This window comes from Perna viridis, chromosome 15, assembly GCF_037379345.1.
Source record: "Perna viridis isolate PV_CMFRI_1.1 ecotype Kerala chromosome 15, ASM3737934v1, whole genome shotgun sequence".
Lineage (NCBI taxonomy): Eukaryota > Metazoa > Mollusca > Bivalvia > Mytilida > Mytilidae > Perna > Perna viridis.
In genome coordinates, this window is record NC_142459.1 from 19,475,900 (window position 1) to 19,494,386 (window position 18,487).

General features: G+C 35.6%; 1 protein-coding gene and 1 long non-coding RNA gene across 9 annotated transcripts; one reads left to right on the forward strand and one right to left on the reverse strand.

Annotated features, from left to right (window-relative positions):
* Window positions 1-6,578: 6,578 nt before the first annotated feature.
* On the reverse strand, window positions 6,579-10,903 carry LOC148597362 (migration and invasion enhancer 1-like). Its single transcript, XM_088563830.1, has 4 exons — window positions 10,754-10,903; window positions 9,963-10,060; window positions 9,565-9,641; window positions 6,579-6,974 (listed from the first exon to the last, which is right to left on the reverse strand). Exons 2-4 carry the CDS (start codon window positions 9,973-9,975, stop codon window positions 6,891-6,893), a joined length of 174 nt encoding a protein of 57 aa, XP_088419956.1. The 5' UTR covers window positions 9,976-10,060; window positions 10,754-10,903; the 3' UTR covers window positions 6,579-6,890.
* Window positions 10,904-11,034: 131 nt separating this feature from the next.
* Window positions 11,035-17,519, forward strand: LOC148597363 (uncharacterized). 8 transcript variants are annotated; one of them, XR_015919125.1, is made up of 4 exons: window positions 11,728-11,889; window positions 12,501-12,612; window positions 13,394-13,571; window positions 14,422-17,512. It is a non-coding gene; the product is annotated as an uncharacterized LOC148597363 (long non-coding RNA). The 8 variants fall into 8 exon arrangements; XR_015919126.1 differs by lacking the exons at window positions 11,728-11,889; window positions 12,501-12,612 and adding an exon at window positions 11,035-11,182; XR_015919123.1 differs by lacking the exons at window positions 12,501-12,612; window positions 13,394-13,571 and having other exon boundaries at window positions 14,422-14,838; window positions 15,821-17,519.
* The last annotated feature ends 968 nt before the right edge of the window (window positions 17,520-18,487 follow it).

Consider the following 18,487-nt stretch of genomic DNA (forward strand, 5'->3'; position numbering starts at 1 on the left):
AACGCCTAGATTTAACGAGTGTGCGAAACACATGTATTTTTTAAAGAATGAAGGTATTTTATAATGTATCATTAACATTTTGAAACTGATACCAGAATTAAATAAATATACAAATAAGAACAAAATATATGTATATGGGTGAAAAAATACCCCGACTATACCTGCGATTCTGCACTTCCAAATATTCATATTTGTATTTCTAAATCTTTTGAAAGAGTAATCAAGGGAACCAAGGTAATAGGTGTAATAAAAGGAATGTAATCCAGGGACAAAGACCAGACATGGAAAATAGACATACACAACAAAGAACATAAAGCAACTAAAACCATACACACAAAGTAACAAAAGCAAATGAGCAACTCGGACTCCACTAAAAACTGGGAGCATGGACCAGGTGCACCGGTAGGGTAAGCGTCCTCTGAGAAACACCCGCTGAGTTGCTTGAAATTAATAACAAAAATAACATTGCATATATTTACATGCATTCAATAAAGAATCAAGTGAAATATCACTTGCTCACTAGTTCGTTTTGTTTTGAAAAGCTGAACTGTTTTTTGTTATTTATGTTTTCCTAACCGTGAACGAAGATTTTGCAAAATTGTTTTCCAAAAGGTGAAATCAGTACTTTCATAGAATTTCATTTCTATATTATAACAATCCTTGGTGAAAGACAATTAGATATAATTTCTTTATAGATACAGGGGCGGATTCAGTATTGAGTTTAGAGTTTAGGGGGGGGGTAATTGAATTAAAATGCCGTGCAAAGCAAGGCAAAAAATATTATGGGGTGAAACTTGTGGTGAAATTTTTTTTCTTACCGATTCAGGGCGGGGGCGTATGCCCGGTACGCTAGTCCTTGGATCCGCGCCTAAGATACATGTATATTTATCTACACTTACATTTTTAAAAATTCAATATTTGGTTATTAAAGATGATGTATGCAAGGATTTTTAAAGTATATTTCAAACTCCTAGATGTATGTAAACAGCAAGAATAAAGACACTAAAATTATGGACCATTCTGACTTGGATGGGGCATCTATTTGCATTTTAGGGATATGTAATGTGTATACTGATTATATGGATAAGTGTTTATACCACGCTGAAGCCCCGTGCAGGTCCGGGTGTTAAAAAAATAGGCCTGCAGCAGCGCTAACCTTGTCGTAAAAGGCGACTAAATAGTGCTCAGAACCCTAGCCGGGGGCTAGGGCGCTCTGCCCACAAAGCAACTGGGATGTGTGCCCCGGGTGGTGGAATGGGGTACCCCTGGCGTGTTACATGCTGGGGTTGTCAGGCTATAATACGGAAAACCTGACCGCAAACCATAGTGGTGTACCGTGTTGGGAAATATGCCACGTTCCTCGCACGTTAAAGAACCCTACTGTGGTATTCTCCCGGAGTAGGACCCATAGGGCTCCGCCACAGGAGGCTAAATTGCCCGACCCTACCCACCTCTCCCTATTTTCCAGTGGCAATCAAACCTTGTCGACCCCATTATCCTTATGCCCCATTCCTTTTTCATTTCATCATCATTTCATGCTCATTTTATCATCCATTTCATGTTCAACGTCTGAATATATCTGAAATATTGCTGCTCGGACGTTAAACCCCAACAAACAAACAAACAACCTTGCTGAACACAATGTTCGCTGTTTCAACGTAGACTGAGAGTTATAAAATCCGAGAGAAGTTTCTTTCATACGCGTTGAAAAAGGGGGAGGGCTTGAACAAGTTTATGACTAGTCCCATCAAAAATAATGCACAAGATATATTAGAGAAGCATTACTAATCTGAATGAAAATGTTATTGTCCCAATTTTACCATATATTGTACGTATCAACAAGAATTTCGGCGAGATAGCGCTTGCTTTTGTCACTGACAGCAACGAGCACATGTCATTTGGGTGGTCTCAAAAGTTTGTAAACAAACGGTGATCCTGACTTTGAAACAGTTAATCCCCTTAGATGGTCAAATATCATTGGTCAATTTACATATAAAACCCCTCTATCTTTAATTATGACGTATTAAATGCGATTCTGTCACCTTTTTCATATGGTAATAAAGTGAACAAGGGAAATCTCGTTTTCCTACAGGGAGATTTTATTTCGAACTCATCGCTCATTGGTCCAAATAATTCACTCCAAAAATAGATGTAAACAAACATCGACCGTTCTTTTCATAAATTGTACTTGAAATAACCGTTTAAGTTGTGAAATTATCAATGATTAAATGATTATCTGAGGCATACGAGACCGAAAAATTTCGTTCGGTATTTAAGGCGCCACCATTTGGAGTTACACTGTATCTGCTCATAGATCATTGCAGATTGGATCATGGGATTTCGGGGTCAAGCAGGTACTTTGCTGTTCGACTGTTTCAAACAGTTTTAGAAAGATCCAGGACAGCAAAATTGATGTCCATGTCATTTATTGACAGAAAAAAATTAAAATGACCAAAGGAAAAAAAAAGAGAAACACCTAGATACTGCAAATGCAGATACGGAACATTATGCATATCACTATAGAATTCACATTGTCTTTTCCAAATCGGTATATATTTAGAAGAAAAGTTTGCCACACTTCGATTTTATCAGGAAATCCGCAAGTCTAGCTATTTTGTTCCACGCTTAAGCGTTTGCATTCAGAGCCATGTTGTGTCAAATAGGTGGCCGTAGGAAAAGATTTTTACATTTCTAAAAGCATAAATAAACGATATGATTCAAAACACACGAAGTCAGCCTTACAAAGTATCGTTTACAACTAGGATTTTGTTTACGTTATACATTCAATGCGACAAAACGAGTCTACCAGTTTTGTCCCAAACCGCAAAAACGACATTTAACACGTTTATAAGAATAATGAATTTGTGAACTAGAGCCACGTTTAAAAGGTAAATGAGGAACTAAATATAAATCAAATGGAATGAGACATAAAAACAAATTGATAAATGTGAGCCCAAATTCTCAGCCTTATGGCCTTCGTCTGGGGCAAAAAGTATTGGAGATAAAACTGTAAATCCCTACCCAAGGAGTTAAATAAGCTATTTATAAATTCTATCCGTACCACTCAGACAAGATCGATCTTGAACATTATGAGATACCAGTATTGTATGTATCAAGTTCAAGAAGAAAATTGCTATAAGTAACAGCAGTTGAAAGCAGGGTTGTGATAACTAAACATTAATTCCAGAGGGTTTGACAGTCCCAAGAAAGCCGATGATACACTGTTCTAGGAGCTTTCGTTATTTCTCGCAAGAACACGTTTTTTAAAAAACAATCCTGTCCATTTGTAACACGTTGTGTGTGTTCTACAAACTAAAAGGTAAGCACGTTTATGCCGCAATATGGACATGGAACAATTTTTCTTCTTTTTTTTTTGGGGGGGGATTACAAAGTATAAACGGTAACACCTATCCCTTGCGAAGCTATCCATAATAGTGTTGTGTTCAAACTTACATTACCTAAATGTGAATAACCATGTGACGAAATGTTATCTGGTGCCTGTTAGATGTCATAGGCGGATCTGGTAAATGGGAGAGGTGGTTTATGCTCAAAAACTTTGGTTGATAATATTAAAATCAACGGAACGGAAATCAAGGGAACTAGGATTTGAATGGTAATGAAAACTCCCGAGCGGACGGACCCCTCTTAGGTCTGTCAGACCCCGAACCATTCGGAATTTTTGGTTCTGTTACTGGATGTGTTATGAGTATTTCACATTTGAATTTAAAAAAAGAATACTGCAAAAAAAAATTGTGTTAGGTATAAAACTAAACGTGACATACTCAAATACTAGTACTATTTTACCACCTCTCAAACATCAGTCTTACTACAATATTCAAAATCACGTCATCCAGGAACCCTTCGAGTTCCGAAATTTATGCATGTATGGCGTATGGTAACGTTATCTTGTAGCAATATCTTGCGTATCGTCTTCAAGTAACAAGGCGAATCTGAAATTTAACCTTGTTTCAAGGGCGGATCCAAAGATGTTGTATAGTTGGTTCAGAAACAAGGGGTGTAGTATATTATTTGCTTATTTTTACCCACACCGACTTACCCCTTAAAGTAAATACATAATAATTCACCTTAAATGTTTTGACTCATTTATTTACCTATCCATCCTTCCATAAAACGTTGAACGAGACGTGTGTATGCATGTAATATTTTATCGCTGATATTAATGTTTGAAAGATTTTAAGTTGTTAAGAAAGTTTTGAAAAAAATTAACATAAAATGCCTTTTTGTCTTGCATGATTCTTAGGTCGACTTATATTTAACCGTTTAATTTAAGGTTATTTTCATGGATTACATGTAACTGGTGTAATGCATTTTTAAGAACCTACAACTATTAAATTAAACATTTTTTGAAAATTTAGTCACTTGCGGGTCATAGAAATTGTGTCCTCATTTAAAGAAACAACTTCATACTAGTATTTAGCGAATTCATTCATTATCACACACATATGTACATGTAGTTCATCATATGTGAAAATACTTCACCTTTTTGCTAGGCATAAACACTACTACATGTACATGTAGTTAATAATGTAGGGGAAGCCCCTAACAACGTTCTCAGCGTAATATAGCCTAGCTAGTCGCGTGGTCTAGGGCGCTGGACTTGGTGCAGGCGGTACGAGTTCGAGTCCCGCGGAGGGAACGACCAAAAATTTGCATCGCAAGTTTGACAGTTCTAACATCGTTTGGAATTTCCCCCCCCCCTCTCTCTCTCTCTCTCTCTCTCTCTCTCTCTCTCTCTCTATATATATATATATATATATATATATATATATATTGATAAAAGGTTTGATTGAGTACCGAATGTAGCAGAGATGTAAAAGCACATTTGTACCTCAGTGGGATACCAAGCATAAAACATAGATGGCATTGTTCTACGTGGATTGGGCCCTGAAGACACGCGGAACCTGGAATTTCACAAAGGCCACATTCCAAACCCGATCTGACTAAAATACGATCTTTAATCATGTAACCTGAATTAAAAGTTCTGGATTCTGTTCTTAATTAGAATGACCCCATACAAAAACTGACGAAGAGTTATGTGACGAAAAGCAGCCATATTACACGCCACGAGGGACTTAATATTACACTCCCTTACGCCACAAACCGAAATTAGATACCGAAACAATTAGAACGTATGAAAATCTTTTTCAATGGCGATTCTCTTTCAATTGTTTCTCCTTCCAATGATTATCGTAAATATACTCCGGTATGTCATGCCTAGTATCATTTTTATGTAGACCAAGTACTTAAGTTTACTTGTTTTTAACCCAATCGATGTGTTTTGAATTATCAGAATTTAGACATTTTTTTGTCGTAGATGCTGAAATATCATTACAAAAACAAATGCTTATTAATTGGTGCATGGTCGTGATATGTAATCCCTCTAGACCCAACTATATACGAATCGATTTTAACGCATTAAAAGTAATTACGAGTTTTAATATTTTATATGAAGAACCGCTCTCAATGGGTCATAAAACCATCCAAGCAAGACAACTCATTAATATCTTGCAGGCACAACTCTCAGTCATACAGCAGATCTTTGAATTAGTTCTAATAACGTTAGATTTGACCTTGAAATGTATCGAGATCAGTTCTGTTAATTAAGGTGAAAGGCTGGTTTATCGTAGGAGTCTATTGATGTATCATTTTTAATACATGATCAGGGAAAACCACCTTGGTATCGTTACTGTTTTTTATTTGTACTTTTAATTAGTAAATCAAGTGCACAGCGGCGAGCTGCACAAAAAGTTCCAAGCCTATGCAGAAAAAATAAAATGTGTCTATATTGGCTCAGTGTAAATTTAAGAAGTTTCTATTTTAAGTTGAAAAAAATGGGACAAATATTTTTTGGAAACTATGGAAGCTAATTCATTTTACAAATAGCGACCGCGATCAATGACGCCCTTCACTCAAAATACATGTTCAAAACAGAGTGGTTCCTCCAGACATACCCCATTTAACATATCTCTGTTTTTATTTTTATACCCCCGCTGTGAAAAAGAGATGGACTGTTTTAGCTCTGTTCGTCATTACGTTCTTCCATCCGTAACAAGAATTTTCTTGACATTTTTCTCAGGGAACTACTGAACATAGCCACTTGATTAAAAAATCCACCGAAGCTACATTGTAGACTTCATGAGATTTTTAACAAGACGCATTTATATGTATGAACGGATATTTTGCTGAAAAACCTCTTATTTCTAAAAACAATATTTTAGACAGTATAGTGTGGAAGCATCATGAAACACTTTTGTATTTCCCTTAAATGGTCGGTGCAAAACAGACAATTGATACATGTGCATGTACATGTAGGTAAACACTGTATTTCATCTCCGAAACATAGGTTCTTGTACATGGTATCTCAGGACTATGTGTATATTGTATGAATCTGGTAACTTGTACTGTCAACCATGCCTCATATCAGATTCTTTAATTTGGAAATAAAATCACCTTCTTCACAGTAAAACAATCCATTCTTGGAATTGAGAATTTACATGTAAGATTGTGATATCAGAGGACTATTGGTTCATGGCATGGCTTAAAATAATCAAACCGTATTGATGTTATATCTAATGTCTTTAATGTTTACTAGTACAATGTACATGTATATATCAGTTTCATCCGCATATTTTCAGATCAAACGTCATGAAAACATGTAAAATGTACGTCCATTTCTCGTCTATGTCGCCACAGAGATACCGGTTAACCTTTGAACCTTGAGTGCATTGAGTATGTGCGTTTTTACACGGGATATGATCCCCCTATAATTTGATTTTTTTTGTGGATTACATTTAATAGAAGTCATACCCCCATACAAAACAAATGGTTAAAACATGTCCCTATCAAGTTGAATCCGAGAGGGACTCCTTTTAGACGTTGAAAGATGGTTTCTTAGCACGTGTGACTGGATCTGGGTTGCCGCCTATCGTCAGAGTATGGAGATACTGCATAATCTAAAAATAAACAAGGTTTACAAATGCTATAAATAGTGTTTTCCAATAGGTTAAAACTATCAATCGATTATCATTTTTATTGGTTAGTTGTAACCAACCATTTATCCATTGTTACGGTTCTTCTAGCTAAAACTAAGTAAAGTTAACCATTACTGTTTAAGTTTTCATTTTAATATAAGTCTAATCACAAGATTCTTCATGCTTATAACAGTAATTGATTGGTCGAGAACGTCTTTGCGATAGAGTTCATACTTGGCCTTTGGCCGTTCATGTAATGTTTTGGAGTAGATAGATCCGTTCATACATGCATGAACGACCGAAAACAGCTTTTCAATCCTTATAATTCTATCCGACAGTCAAAGTTACCCTCTGAGAGCCTCAGTCGGTTATATTGATAAACTATGTTTATGTTTACGCTTTAATACACATAATTATATTCCTTTTCAAAAGTATGGCAGCGCGCAGACAATGATAGTTGGCATTGAAAAATACCAAGGGCGGATTCAGGCGGGGGCGTTGCGGGCGTGCGCTCCCCACCTAAAATTTGCAAAGCATGGGTTTTAAGGGGTAGTTTTAGGCGGTTTTCGGTTGAAACTTTAATTTCTCGCTTCATTTACCACAAAAGATACCTACATTTCACCCACCCAAATCTAAAATTCTGGATCCGCTCCTGAATTCAAGATGTAAACAATTCAAAAGGTATAAAGTCATTAAGGAAATACAACAAGGAAGAAGGAAAAATACCAGGTGTTTTGAGGGTTCAGTCAGACTCGGTTATAAATTTCTTTCCCCGAGCTGAAAATTACTCTCACCTTGACCGGTAAAATCAATATGCATGTAATAGACTATTCTTATGGCTTTATTACGCCGTTCAGTTTGTTGCCACACTCTTTCGAACTACACTGCCGCCATAATGGTTTAAAGTTGACGGTTCATGCATGTATGAACGATGTGGCGTAGTTCATGTATGTATGAACTTTATGGCAATGACGTTCTCGACCAATCAAGAAACGGCTATAAGCATGAAGAATCTCATGATTAGAATTGTAGGTGCATGAACGCCAGTCAACTTGAAACCAATATGGCGGCCATGTAGTTCGAAAGGGTGTGACAACGACCTTAACGGCATAATATAGCCGTAAGAATAGTTTAATACATCCACATTGATTTTACCGGTACTGTTTGTTAAACGGAGAGTAATTTTCAACTCGGGGAAAGAAATCATAAATGCTTAAAATCTAATAACAAGTAAATTTACCCCAAAATTAAATTATCCCAGGTTAGATTCTATAAATACATTTACCGGTTCAACTTATTTAAACAAATTCCCAAATGTCGGGATAGAATTATAAGGATTTAACAGCTATTTTCGGTCGTTCATGCATGTACAATGTATGACCGGATCTCTGCACTCCCAAACATTACATGAACGGCCGAATTGAGTTTGGGAGCTCCGAGATCCGTTCATACATGCATGATCGACCGGAAATACTGTTCAATCCTATAGTGTACCTATGTCTGAACATCAACTGGTACTATAACTACTTGCACTTATATAAATAAGTGTGTGAAATGTTGTGGTTGTAGTTACAAATTTGAGTTATCGTTCTTTCGACGGATGCACTCAAATGAAAAGACCAGCACTTCCCACAATAGAACATATAAGTAATAAATTCGAAAAAATGTTGGTATACGTGTATTTTTATGACTGTTTGCAAAGACAAAAACCTTCAAATTTAAACAATACAGAGTAAGATATTTTAGTGGAATACCTGAGAGAAAAAAAAATAATTTGCATGCACATGTACATTGTACATGCAATGCATTTACAAAAATACATGTACTTGTCTTAAATTGTCTTTATACATGTACATGTACCTGAAATTTAATCATAAATGTTGTTTTGTCATTGCCCCTGTGGGCCTATGATTGGTAAAATAAAATACGAAAACTTTGAAATTAGCACATTATTTACCGGTCAGAGAGTAGATCTTGTCGTTTCCAAGACAGATGCAACTCTTCTCAGTCTGCTCACCAATATTTTATTCCTCAATGAAAACCGTTGTATCATAGCTCATTTTTAGAGGAAAATATCAGAAATCTGTAAGGTTTTTTTCCTTCAGTTTTTGGCATTATTTTGTTTCACAGGAGAGAACGAAAAATCGATTAGCGAAAGTTACATGTACACTTGCTAGCGAGAACTACTCTTTGACCAATACAGGCACTTTGCTGTAGACCTGTCTTTTAAATTTCTTTAAAAACGCTTTTACCACATGTAGGCATGTGACCCTGCTGACATATTCACAGGTGTCATCTTCAAATTTGTATAAAGGAACTTTACATATATGGATCGCACGTGTACATTTATACATCATCCATGACACATATATGTACACGTAAAATAAGATATCGCATTTAATGGTGTTAATAACAAATTTGTACATCATTTAGTAAACATGTTACAACGTTTTAGGGATATCAGGGTTAATAGGATCTCTTGAGGTAGCTACGAGAGAAAAGGATTACAATGGGATCGAGGGTTACCATGTGACTGGGAAATGACTGACTAAAACTAAAAATCTCAACTTACATCGGAGTTAAAGGGATATCCTCCCAGCTGTAGTTTTGAAAAAATAAGCTTCTCATTCACACTAATTTCAAAGGAAGCTGAAAATGAAGAAGCATATATTTACAGCTGTCATATTCTGTTGAAATTCATGTTTTAAATTTTCATTCCGTATTGCCAACTTTCCTTTCGTCTGTGGCAACATCCCTTTAGCACCTGGATTTTTCATGTCACAACTCGAACGTTATACCAGAGTTTGCCGTAACTTGCTTGGAGTCCGAATTGCTCATTTACTTTTGTTGCTTTGTACGTTTTTTTTTTTTTTGGTTATTTTATGTTCTTTGTTGTGTGGCGTGTCTAGATAAATTGGTAATAGAATTAGTGGTAGTAAATTTGTCCTGGGTAATAAAATGCAATCTTACTTTCAGGACCCATTTCACAAGAAACGTCAGCATCAGGAAATGATTTGAGGATCTCTTCTTTCAGCAACCGGTATCTCCCAGACGAACATCATCCATACCTAGTTTAATAGAATGTACATTGTAAATAAATGTATGTATGTTTTAAATGTTGGAAACAACATTTGCGTGCAATTGACTACTGACGACTTTTCGTTCAGGCCCCGTGCAGGTCCGGGTGTTAAAAGAATAGGCCTGCAGCAGCGCTAAGCTTATCGTAAAAGGCGACTAAATAGTGCTCAGAAACCTAGCCGGGGGCTAGGCGCTCTGCCCACAGAGCAACTGGGATGTGTGCCCCAGGTGGTGGAATGGGGTACCCCTGGCGTGTTACATGCTGGGGTTGTCAGGCTATAATACGGAAAACCTGACCGCAAACCATAGTGGTGCACCGTGTTGGGAAAGATGCCACGTTCCTCGCACGTTAAAGAACCCTGCTGTGGTATTCGATAGGAGTAGGAACCTTTGCGCTCCGCCACAGGAGGCTAAATTGCCCGACCTTACCCATCCCCCTTTTTTCAGTGGCAATCAAAATTTGTCGACCCTATCATCCTTGTGACCCATCCTTTTTTTTTCATTTCATGTTCATTTTATCATCCATTTCATGTTCATTGTCTGAATATAGCTGAAATATTGCTGCTCGGACGTTAAACCCCAACAAACAAACAAACAAACTTTTCGTTCAGGGTATAGACTCATTTATATTACATGTATATGTACAAAGTACTGCACGAGTAAAACAATAAAAAAATACTTACTGGTATTCTATCTTGACTGAAACGACCATTTTATATTTTCAAACCAATATACATTTTATATTGTCAATACGCAGTACACATTTATGTTAGTGCCGATCAATAATTTAAATAGCTTCATTCATTCAGAAATAATACACACACCATGAACCTATCACGGAATATTGACAACAACATACAAATACATTAACATATTATGTACTTAAGAAGTAGCTGTCTTTGTAAGAATCATACAAAAAAAAACAAAAAAAAAAAACGTAATTCATTGGTTTATTTTTAAATCACCATGTACATGGAAAGGTCGGATTTTTGGTATTGCAAATATAAACGTATGTGGAAAACTGTTGATGAATAATACAGGAATGGGGAATTAATTCATGACAAGATAGACCTTTGCTTACGTAGACTCTGCTTTTGGATTTTTAAACTAGGGTATGTCCTAATTCGGAGTATTTGAAATGGTGGGGTATTAAAACCCAAAAGTTACCCCCGTTAAGGGGTTGGTGTTTAAATAATTTTTAAGGCTCATAATTGTGTCCTTGTTGGAACACATAGTTCAAAGTTGACAGTTTTCTGCTATTAAGTTTTGACACACTTCCTGATTTTCTGGAAGATTGAGAACTGCCATTCTCACTTCAATTTAAACCTACTAAGAGCATATCATACATGTTTCGTTTTGTTGGTATGAACATTATTATAAATATATTTCAATAGGAAAACTTTTTTTTAAATCATGGAGCTATTGTAAGGGGTTTTATGTTCAGCAGGTGGTTTATGGTAACATTTTAACCAGATAATTTATTGGGATTTTCTAATCACTTTCGGTGCATTTTCAAAGTTAGGAATTTTAGGGGGTTAGATTCCGTACATCTATGATTTAATTAAGTAACTCCTGCGACCAGAGCAGAGCAGATTTTACCTGGTTACGCGCTACGCATGACAAAATAGTTTAAACTTCCTTAAATGCAATATGACGTAATTTTAACTTAACAATTTGGTTCAACATCGGGACTCATTAGAGGGTAAGAGGAATACGAAGAGAGATTGATGTTTCCCGTTACTTAGCAATGAAAGCTTTTCACGCGAATGCCCTGTTGCAGCGGTATGGGTTAGCATGCTATCTACTCTTAATGTTTTAGGTATGTGTACATGCAGATGTACTAGTCGAGTATTAGATTATTGACCATTCTTTAGTTAAACGTTTTTTTTTTCGACATTGATCATGCAATGGATTCAGGCCATCGTTTCATAAAGCACTGTAAAACTTACATGTAGATGTACGTACAGGTCAATTCTTGACAAACCAACGGGACGTACGTACATGTATGTTTTACGTAAGCTTTTTGAAACGATAAATAAGAAAATAATGATATGAATCTGCAGTGGCGGGTCCAAAATTGTTTTAATAAATATGGGGGGACGATATCTGTTGATTTTCATTTCCCCCTTAATATATTAATTACAGGTGACAATTTACTAATAGTTCCTCACATTTGATGTCAATTGTACCGTTGTATCACCATTCAAATAAAAGCTAGAAATCAAATAGGGATTAGCATTCCTTTCCGCGTCTGTCCACCTATGAACAGGGAGTGTATGTTATACATGTTATAATCGTTACTGTGGACAACTTTCTTCTTTCGTTCGATACACGTACATGTAGGTAGTACTACTCTTAAATGTATTTAAAAACTAAAATGTTTCATTATAGTGTTATTAAATGGGTATTTTCGTTAATCCTGTATAATAGTTCAAGTCCAAGTACAGCAGTTTTGGGTTGAGATCACCTGTATTGAATATCAGCAAGAACAGTTGAAAGATGATTCTCTACAAATCGGTCATTTTTTATTGTAATTAAACAGGTTTGTAATGACATTTTGAAGGCTAAGCATCAAATTTGGAAATGTGCCTGAGGCAAGGTTCTAATTGCCAGACGCTTATATAGGGAGCTAAACACTTTAGTTGTGGAATTTCATGTCTTAAAGTTACACAAACAAACATTGTTCACGTGCAATTCTTGTGAATTCATGTGAATCGAGCTTAATGCGAAATTTTCAAAATCTCGTGTTCCCATTGAATTTCTGTGAAGATTCGAATCTTTTGAATTTCTCGTGAACTCTGTCACAAGTAGGTTATTTCCTCCAAGGTTTTGCCAATGTAGCAAGCACATTTTTTTCTGCAAAAAATGTATTGGTTCGTGGGTTGGATGAGAAAATAATTTTTGACTTTTTCATTTTTGCTAATTTGGCGAGAAAGATCTGTTATATTTATATTTTAGCGTTTGTATAGCGAAAGACAAATTAAAAGAAAACTACAACTTAAATTACAGCTCTAATACAATGTAAACGAATTGCATCAATTACAGTGTTGTTATTTCACTGCCATGATACATGTACATGTAGCTCCATGCATCATTAAGAAATTATTTTGGTAGGAGATAAAATATCCCCCCTTTTTGGGGGAAGTATGTTATTACTTTTATTCACAATATGGACAAAAATGAGCAAATAATAACCTGAATCCCAGTATGACTCATCCCGCCTTTTTGTTTTTAATGGATCTGCCACTGCTGTTTTCTTACATTGAATTGACTTATATTTATTTGTAACATAGCACTAATAAAAGTTAACCTGGATTTTACAGACCGCTGTCATAAGACAAAAAAAAATCGAAGAGTTTGAAAAGATGTGAAAGAACTAAGTAGCTGCATGATTTGTATTATACACGAAGCATGGGAGGAATGTCCGGTGTGAAGCGTTCACTTCTGTTGTGCTCCGTGAACAGCTTTGAGAAATCGAAGAAAAAGTTGCCAAGGCAACAGGTAATTTGACAACCTTAAGATCCCGAAAGATGTTTTCTCTTACTTTGGTGGCATAGAATTTTCTTTTATGTGGCCCTAAGGGCAGCCGTTTTCACCCTTTCTTTGGGAAAAGACATATCTTAAATATACATATTAAATTTAGAATAAATTGCTCTCTTTCGGTCAAAGTTTTTTTTGCGGGTTCCAATAATGTAAAAGATACTAAAGTTATGTACATGTACATGTAAGCGATAAAAAATTCAGAATCCAACCACAACCTTTCATAACGAGCGTGTTACATGTGTAAGACAGAGAAATTTCGTACACCACTCGGCAAGATTTCAAACTTTCTGAAAAGGCTCTCGAGATCCATGGTTCCCCTTTTTCTTGTCATATCAGGTATTTTTATAATGTTTTTTTTTCGATGATTTCGAAGAAATGCATAATGCAGAAAACTACAAAGTCGTTAATTGCACATTTATAAGAGCTTGTGCGTTTAAGTTAGCCAAAGATGTATATATTCTTGTTTTGAGGAGCGACATTTCCATTTTGTTTAGCAATATAGTAAAGTACGTGTATACATGTATTTATATGTATAGGTAACAATGTAACATGTATATGGATTAATTGAAAATGCGTCCTGTAAAAAACATGCCAATTTCACGTTCTAGCTGGATACATACATTGTTGTATCACAATAAAGATGAGCTTTACTCATTTTGGATTTAAGGTGCAAATTAAGTTATTTTATTCAAATGCTCAATTTATTTCCATTCCATAGCTTTTTGCCTTTCTCATATCATGGATTGAAAACAAAGTAGAAAATGTTAACAAATACATGTACTAGTAGCTTTTTTAAATATATTTGCAGGAAGTCTCGATGATTTAGAAAATAAGAAGAAAAGATGGCATCTTATAAGTATAGGTCTACACAACATCATATCTCCTGCCTTAGGGACGTATGTTGAACCAAAGCTTGACCAATTATGGCAGACTTTGAAGAGAACCAATCATATTGATGTACAGCAGTATCTAAATCAGTTAAAAAAATTACTTGTCAACATTCCTCAATTACGAGGTCATCAATAATAACAAGGCCCTTGGAAGCCGACAGCAAAATAGATATGACTATTGTGTTAAGGATTCGGTTAGTCTGTCTAAACTGTTCCTAAAGACATTTATGGTTGAATATGTAGCGTTTGAAGAAAGCTGTGACTTTTCCGCATTACTTGGAATTATCATCAATTCTGGCATATGATCTCAAAGAGGGAAAGGCTGTACCGAAAAGGTCGGTTAAACATTAAGTTACTTTACCATTCACAATCTATAATCATTGATTTGTATCAATCATATTATTACATAAACCTGTTTTATTTTTGCATTCAAAATGTTATTGAAATTACTAAAAAACATCATAAAAGCCCAGCTTTGTTTTACAAAAAAATGCTGTAGACAATATAAGACAACATGCGGTCAGGTAAACAAAGAATTTATTTTTCAAAAGTACAAACAATTCCAAATATATAAATTACAAATTTCTATATGCTGTATACGTGTTTCAACGAGTTACCTCTCATCAGCAGCATTAGAATCAAATAAATGGGAATTCAGATCTAAATGATAACAAAAAAAACCAAACAAACAAACAAAAAAAACAAAAAAAAAAAAAAAAAAAAAAACAGTTGTATACAAGCAACATGTAAAACTGCACATTTTAATAAATATGAAAAATAAAATATGATATTCTTCTGCAGCAGACAAGTCTGACTACTGCCCTCGGGAACCTCAGGTCAAACGGCTGTGGCATCGACACAGTGGTTATTAAAATACCAAAATACATGTACCAATTATATATATTGCAAAGCTTGTTATGCAGTATACCAGTTGCAAGGAGTAACCTGTCATTAGCAGCATTAGAATCAGAAAAAAGTAAATCTAAAAAGAAAATAAATGTATACATGAAGTACTCAAAAACTAAAAAAAGTAGGACACCGTATGCAGATGTGCAATTGCTGTCTAAATTTTCAAACATGGCCGCCATTTAATTGTAACTTTACCAAGGAGTGATATCTTTCTATATTCCCATGACTTCAATATAGAAATTTCCTTATCCTTCTAAGAAAAATTAATGACGTATGTCATCTAAATTTAATAAAAAAAACAACATATATGCTAGATCTGTACAATTTGAGACTGATCATTGAACTTTTTATCAGAACATAATACATGAGAATTTTTTTTACTACCAACTTATATGGCGTTTGTTTTAGATGCATCCATGAGAATCTAGAAGCTTTATAAGACAACTCAACTATATTTAAAGACTCTGTTAAAGATATATCCTTACCAACTAACATTAGGAATGTATCATCTGCATATTGACATAATAACATTTCTTTCTCTTGTACCATAACAGCATGGATATTATATAACCTTTCACCTAGATGTTTGATCAAAATATCAAAATTATACTTTGGGTTATTTCCATTTGTATAATATTTACTACATAAAAATCAAATATATCTGTTCTTTCTGTTTTATTTCAGTCGACTTCTTTTTTAATCACGTCCTTAAAATTGTCAAAAAGGTCAAACCTTATCTGATAATCCTTCAGTTTCTCATACACACTACAGCTGAAAAAAACTAAATGTTATCTAGGTCTTCATAAGAATTTAAGTGTGACATCAGTCCAAGATTTTTCACAGTAATGTCATCATGGAATTCCACATTCTTGGTTAGTACTTTGATCTGCCGCACAATGTTGATCTTGGTTTGATCGTTTCTGACTTTTGCGAGAGAGTAATCAAGGGAACCAAGGTTATAGCGGTAATCAAAGGAATGTAATCCAGGGACAAGGACCAGATGTGGAAAACAGACATACACAACAAAGAACATAAAGTAACTAAAATCATACATACAAAGTAACAAAAGTAAATGAGCAACTCGGACTCCACTAAAAATTGGGAGCATGGACCAGGTGCACCGGTAGGGTAAGCGTCCTCTGCTTTTTTAGAAACACCCGCCGAGTTGCTCATAGAAAGTCAAGTCCGTAGTAGACAAATAAGGGAAGGAAAACTATGACCCGTTGAATAAATCAGTTTTCATGGTGGAAGTGTTCATCTTCATATTCGTTGCTAAAAGTGGGATTTTGAAGAAGTTGGACCGAAATATGTAGGTATCAGTCACCCATTTAATGCTAAAATTGTCAATTTTGACATATTTTAGAATGATTTGTGACCCTTTTGTTATTAAAAGTAGCTGTCACTCAAAAAGTACTTTGTCAATCAAGAACTTCGTGAGAATTACCAAACATCTGAAAGTTATCGGTTATACCACTTTTACACTTAGAACAGAAACATAGACCTTCAATTTTTATAATTAAAGAATTAAATTTAAGTAATATCACATGTCTATGAAATAATGTAAAAAAATCATACATGAAAACAAAGATAATTTTTTGAACGATGAGTGCCTAGACCGTGATCGACGAAAATTGGAACATGAACAACGATCGAGAGATTTTAGGATGGTGATCACGACGAGCTCTATTTTATAATTTTAGATCCAGATTTTTTCCTTATCGGATTTGCTAATTTACATTAGTCACACAGTTTCATTTATTAATCGCGGACTTCCTTTTCTGAATCACGTCACAGATAATAGAAAGATTTAGTATGAGGAACTGTCCAGGAGTATACAGTTTAGAACAGCTTTTCGTATTTTCTTTGTCACGACCCATGACAGTCTCTGTCAGGATCTGTTAGGATTTCTGTTCTATCTGCAGTCGTAGAACAGTTTTTCTGGTAGATTCTGACAGAATATATGAGAGGTAAGAATGATTGCAACTGTACATTCCTTCTTACCTCACATGAACTAAAGTTACATGTGGGTCTTTGCCATCATCGTAAAAAAACAGTTCATTACAATGATCTCGAAATCTAAATATTTTTTGGTGAATATTAACTTCCTACAATTTTAATACAAAAGGATGGGGGCTCTTTCGTATAAAGAGAACATCCCTTATTTGAATTACTTCAAACTAAACAGTTGTTAGTTGAATTACGATCTCAGTAACGTTTTATTTTTTTTATGTTCGTGAGTTCTTAACATTTGTTCAATGTACTTTCCTAATATATTGACACATGCATTGTATACCAAAGTTTTGTATGTAAATGAACAGCGTACTTTGTGTAATCGAGATTAACATATACATATCAGTCGCCCCGTGCAGGTCCGGGTGTTGAAATAATAGGCCTGCAGCAGCGCTAAGCTTGTCGTATAAGGCGACTAAATAGTGCTCACAAACCTAGCCGGGGGCTAGGCGCTCTGCCCACAGAGCAACTGGGATGTGTGCCCCAGGTGGTGGAATGGGGTACCCCTGGCGTGTTACATGCTGGGGTTGTCAGGCTATAATACGGAAAACCTGACCGCAAACCATAGTGGTGCACCGTGTTGGAAAAGATGCCACGTTCCTCGCACGTTAAAGAATCCTGCACTGGTATTCGATAGGAGTAGGAACCTTTGCGCTCCGCCACAGGAGGCTAAATTGCCCTACCTTACCCATCCCCCCTTTTTCCAGTGGCAATCAAAATTTGTCGACCCTATTATCCTTGGGACCCAAAACGGACCAGAAACAAGCAGTTTCCCCAATGTTCAGGCATTAATTTGACGTTAAGCTATTGTATATTTTTGAAATCGCACAACAAGATGCCAAACAACAGAAGGAAGGCAATGATAATGTTTGAGGATCATAACTTAACCATATTGGAGTAAGGAGCCAGAAAGCGGCCACTTTAAATTTCAGTCTGGAAAAATCGCATTCCAACTTCAAAGCTGTATCTAGTTTGAATAGTGCGTCCACACTTGCCAAACTGTTCATGTTCATGTTACAACGATATACGACAGACATGTAGTGCATTTAATAATTGGTTTGATAT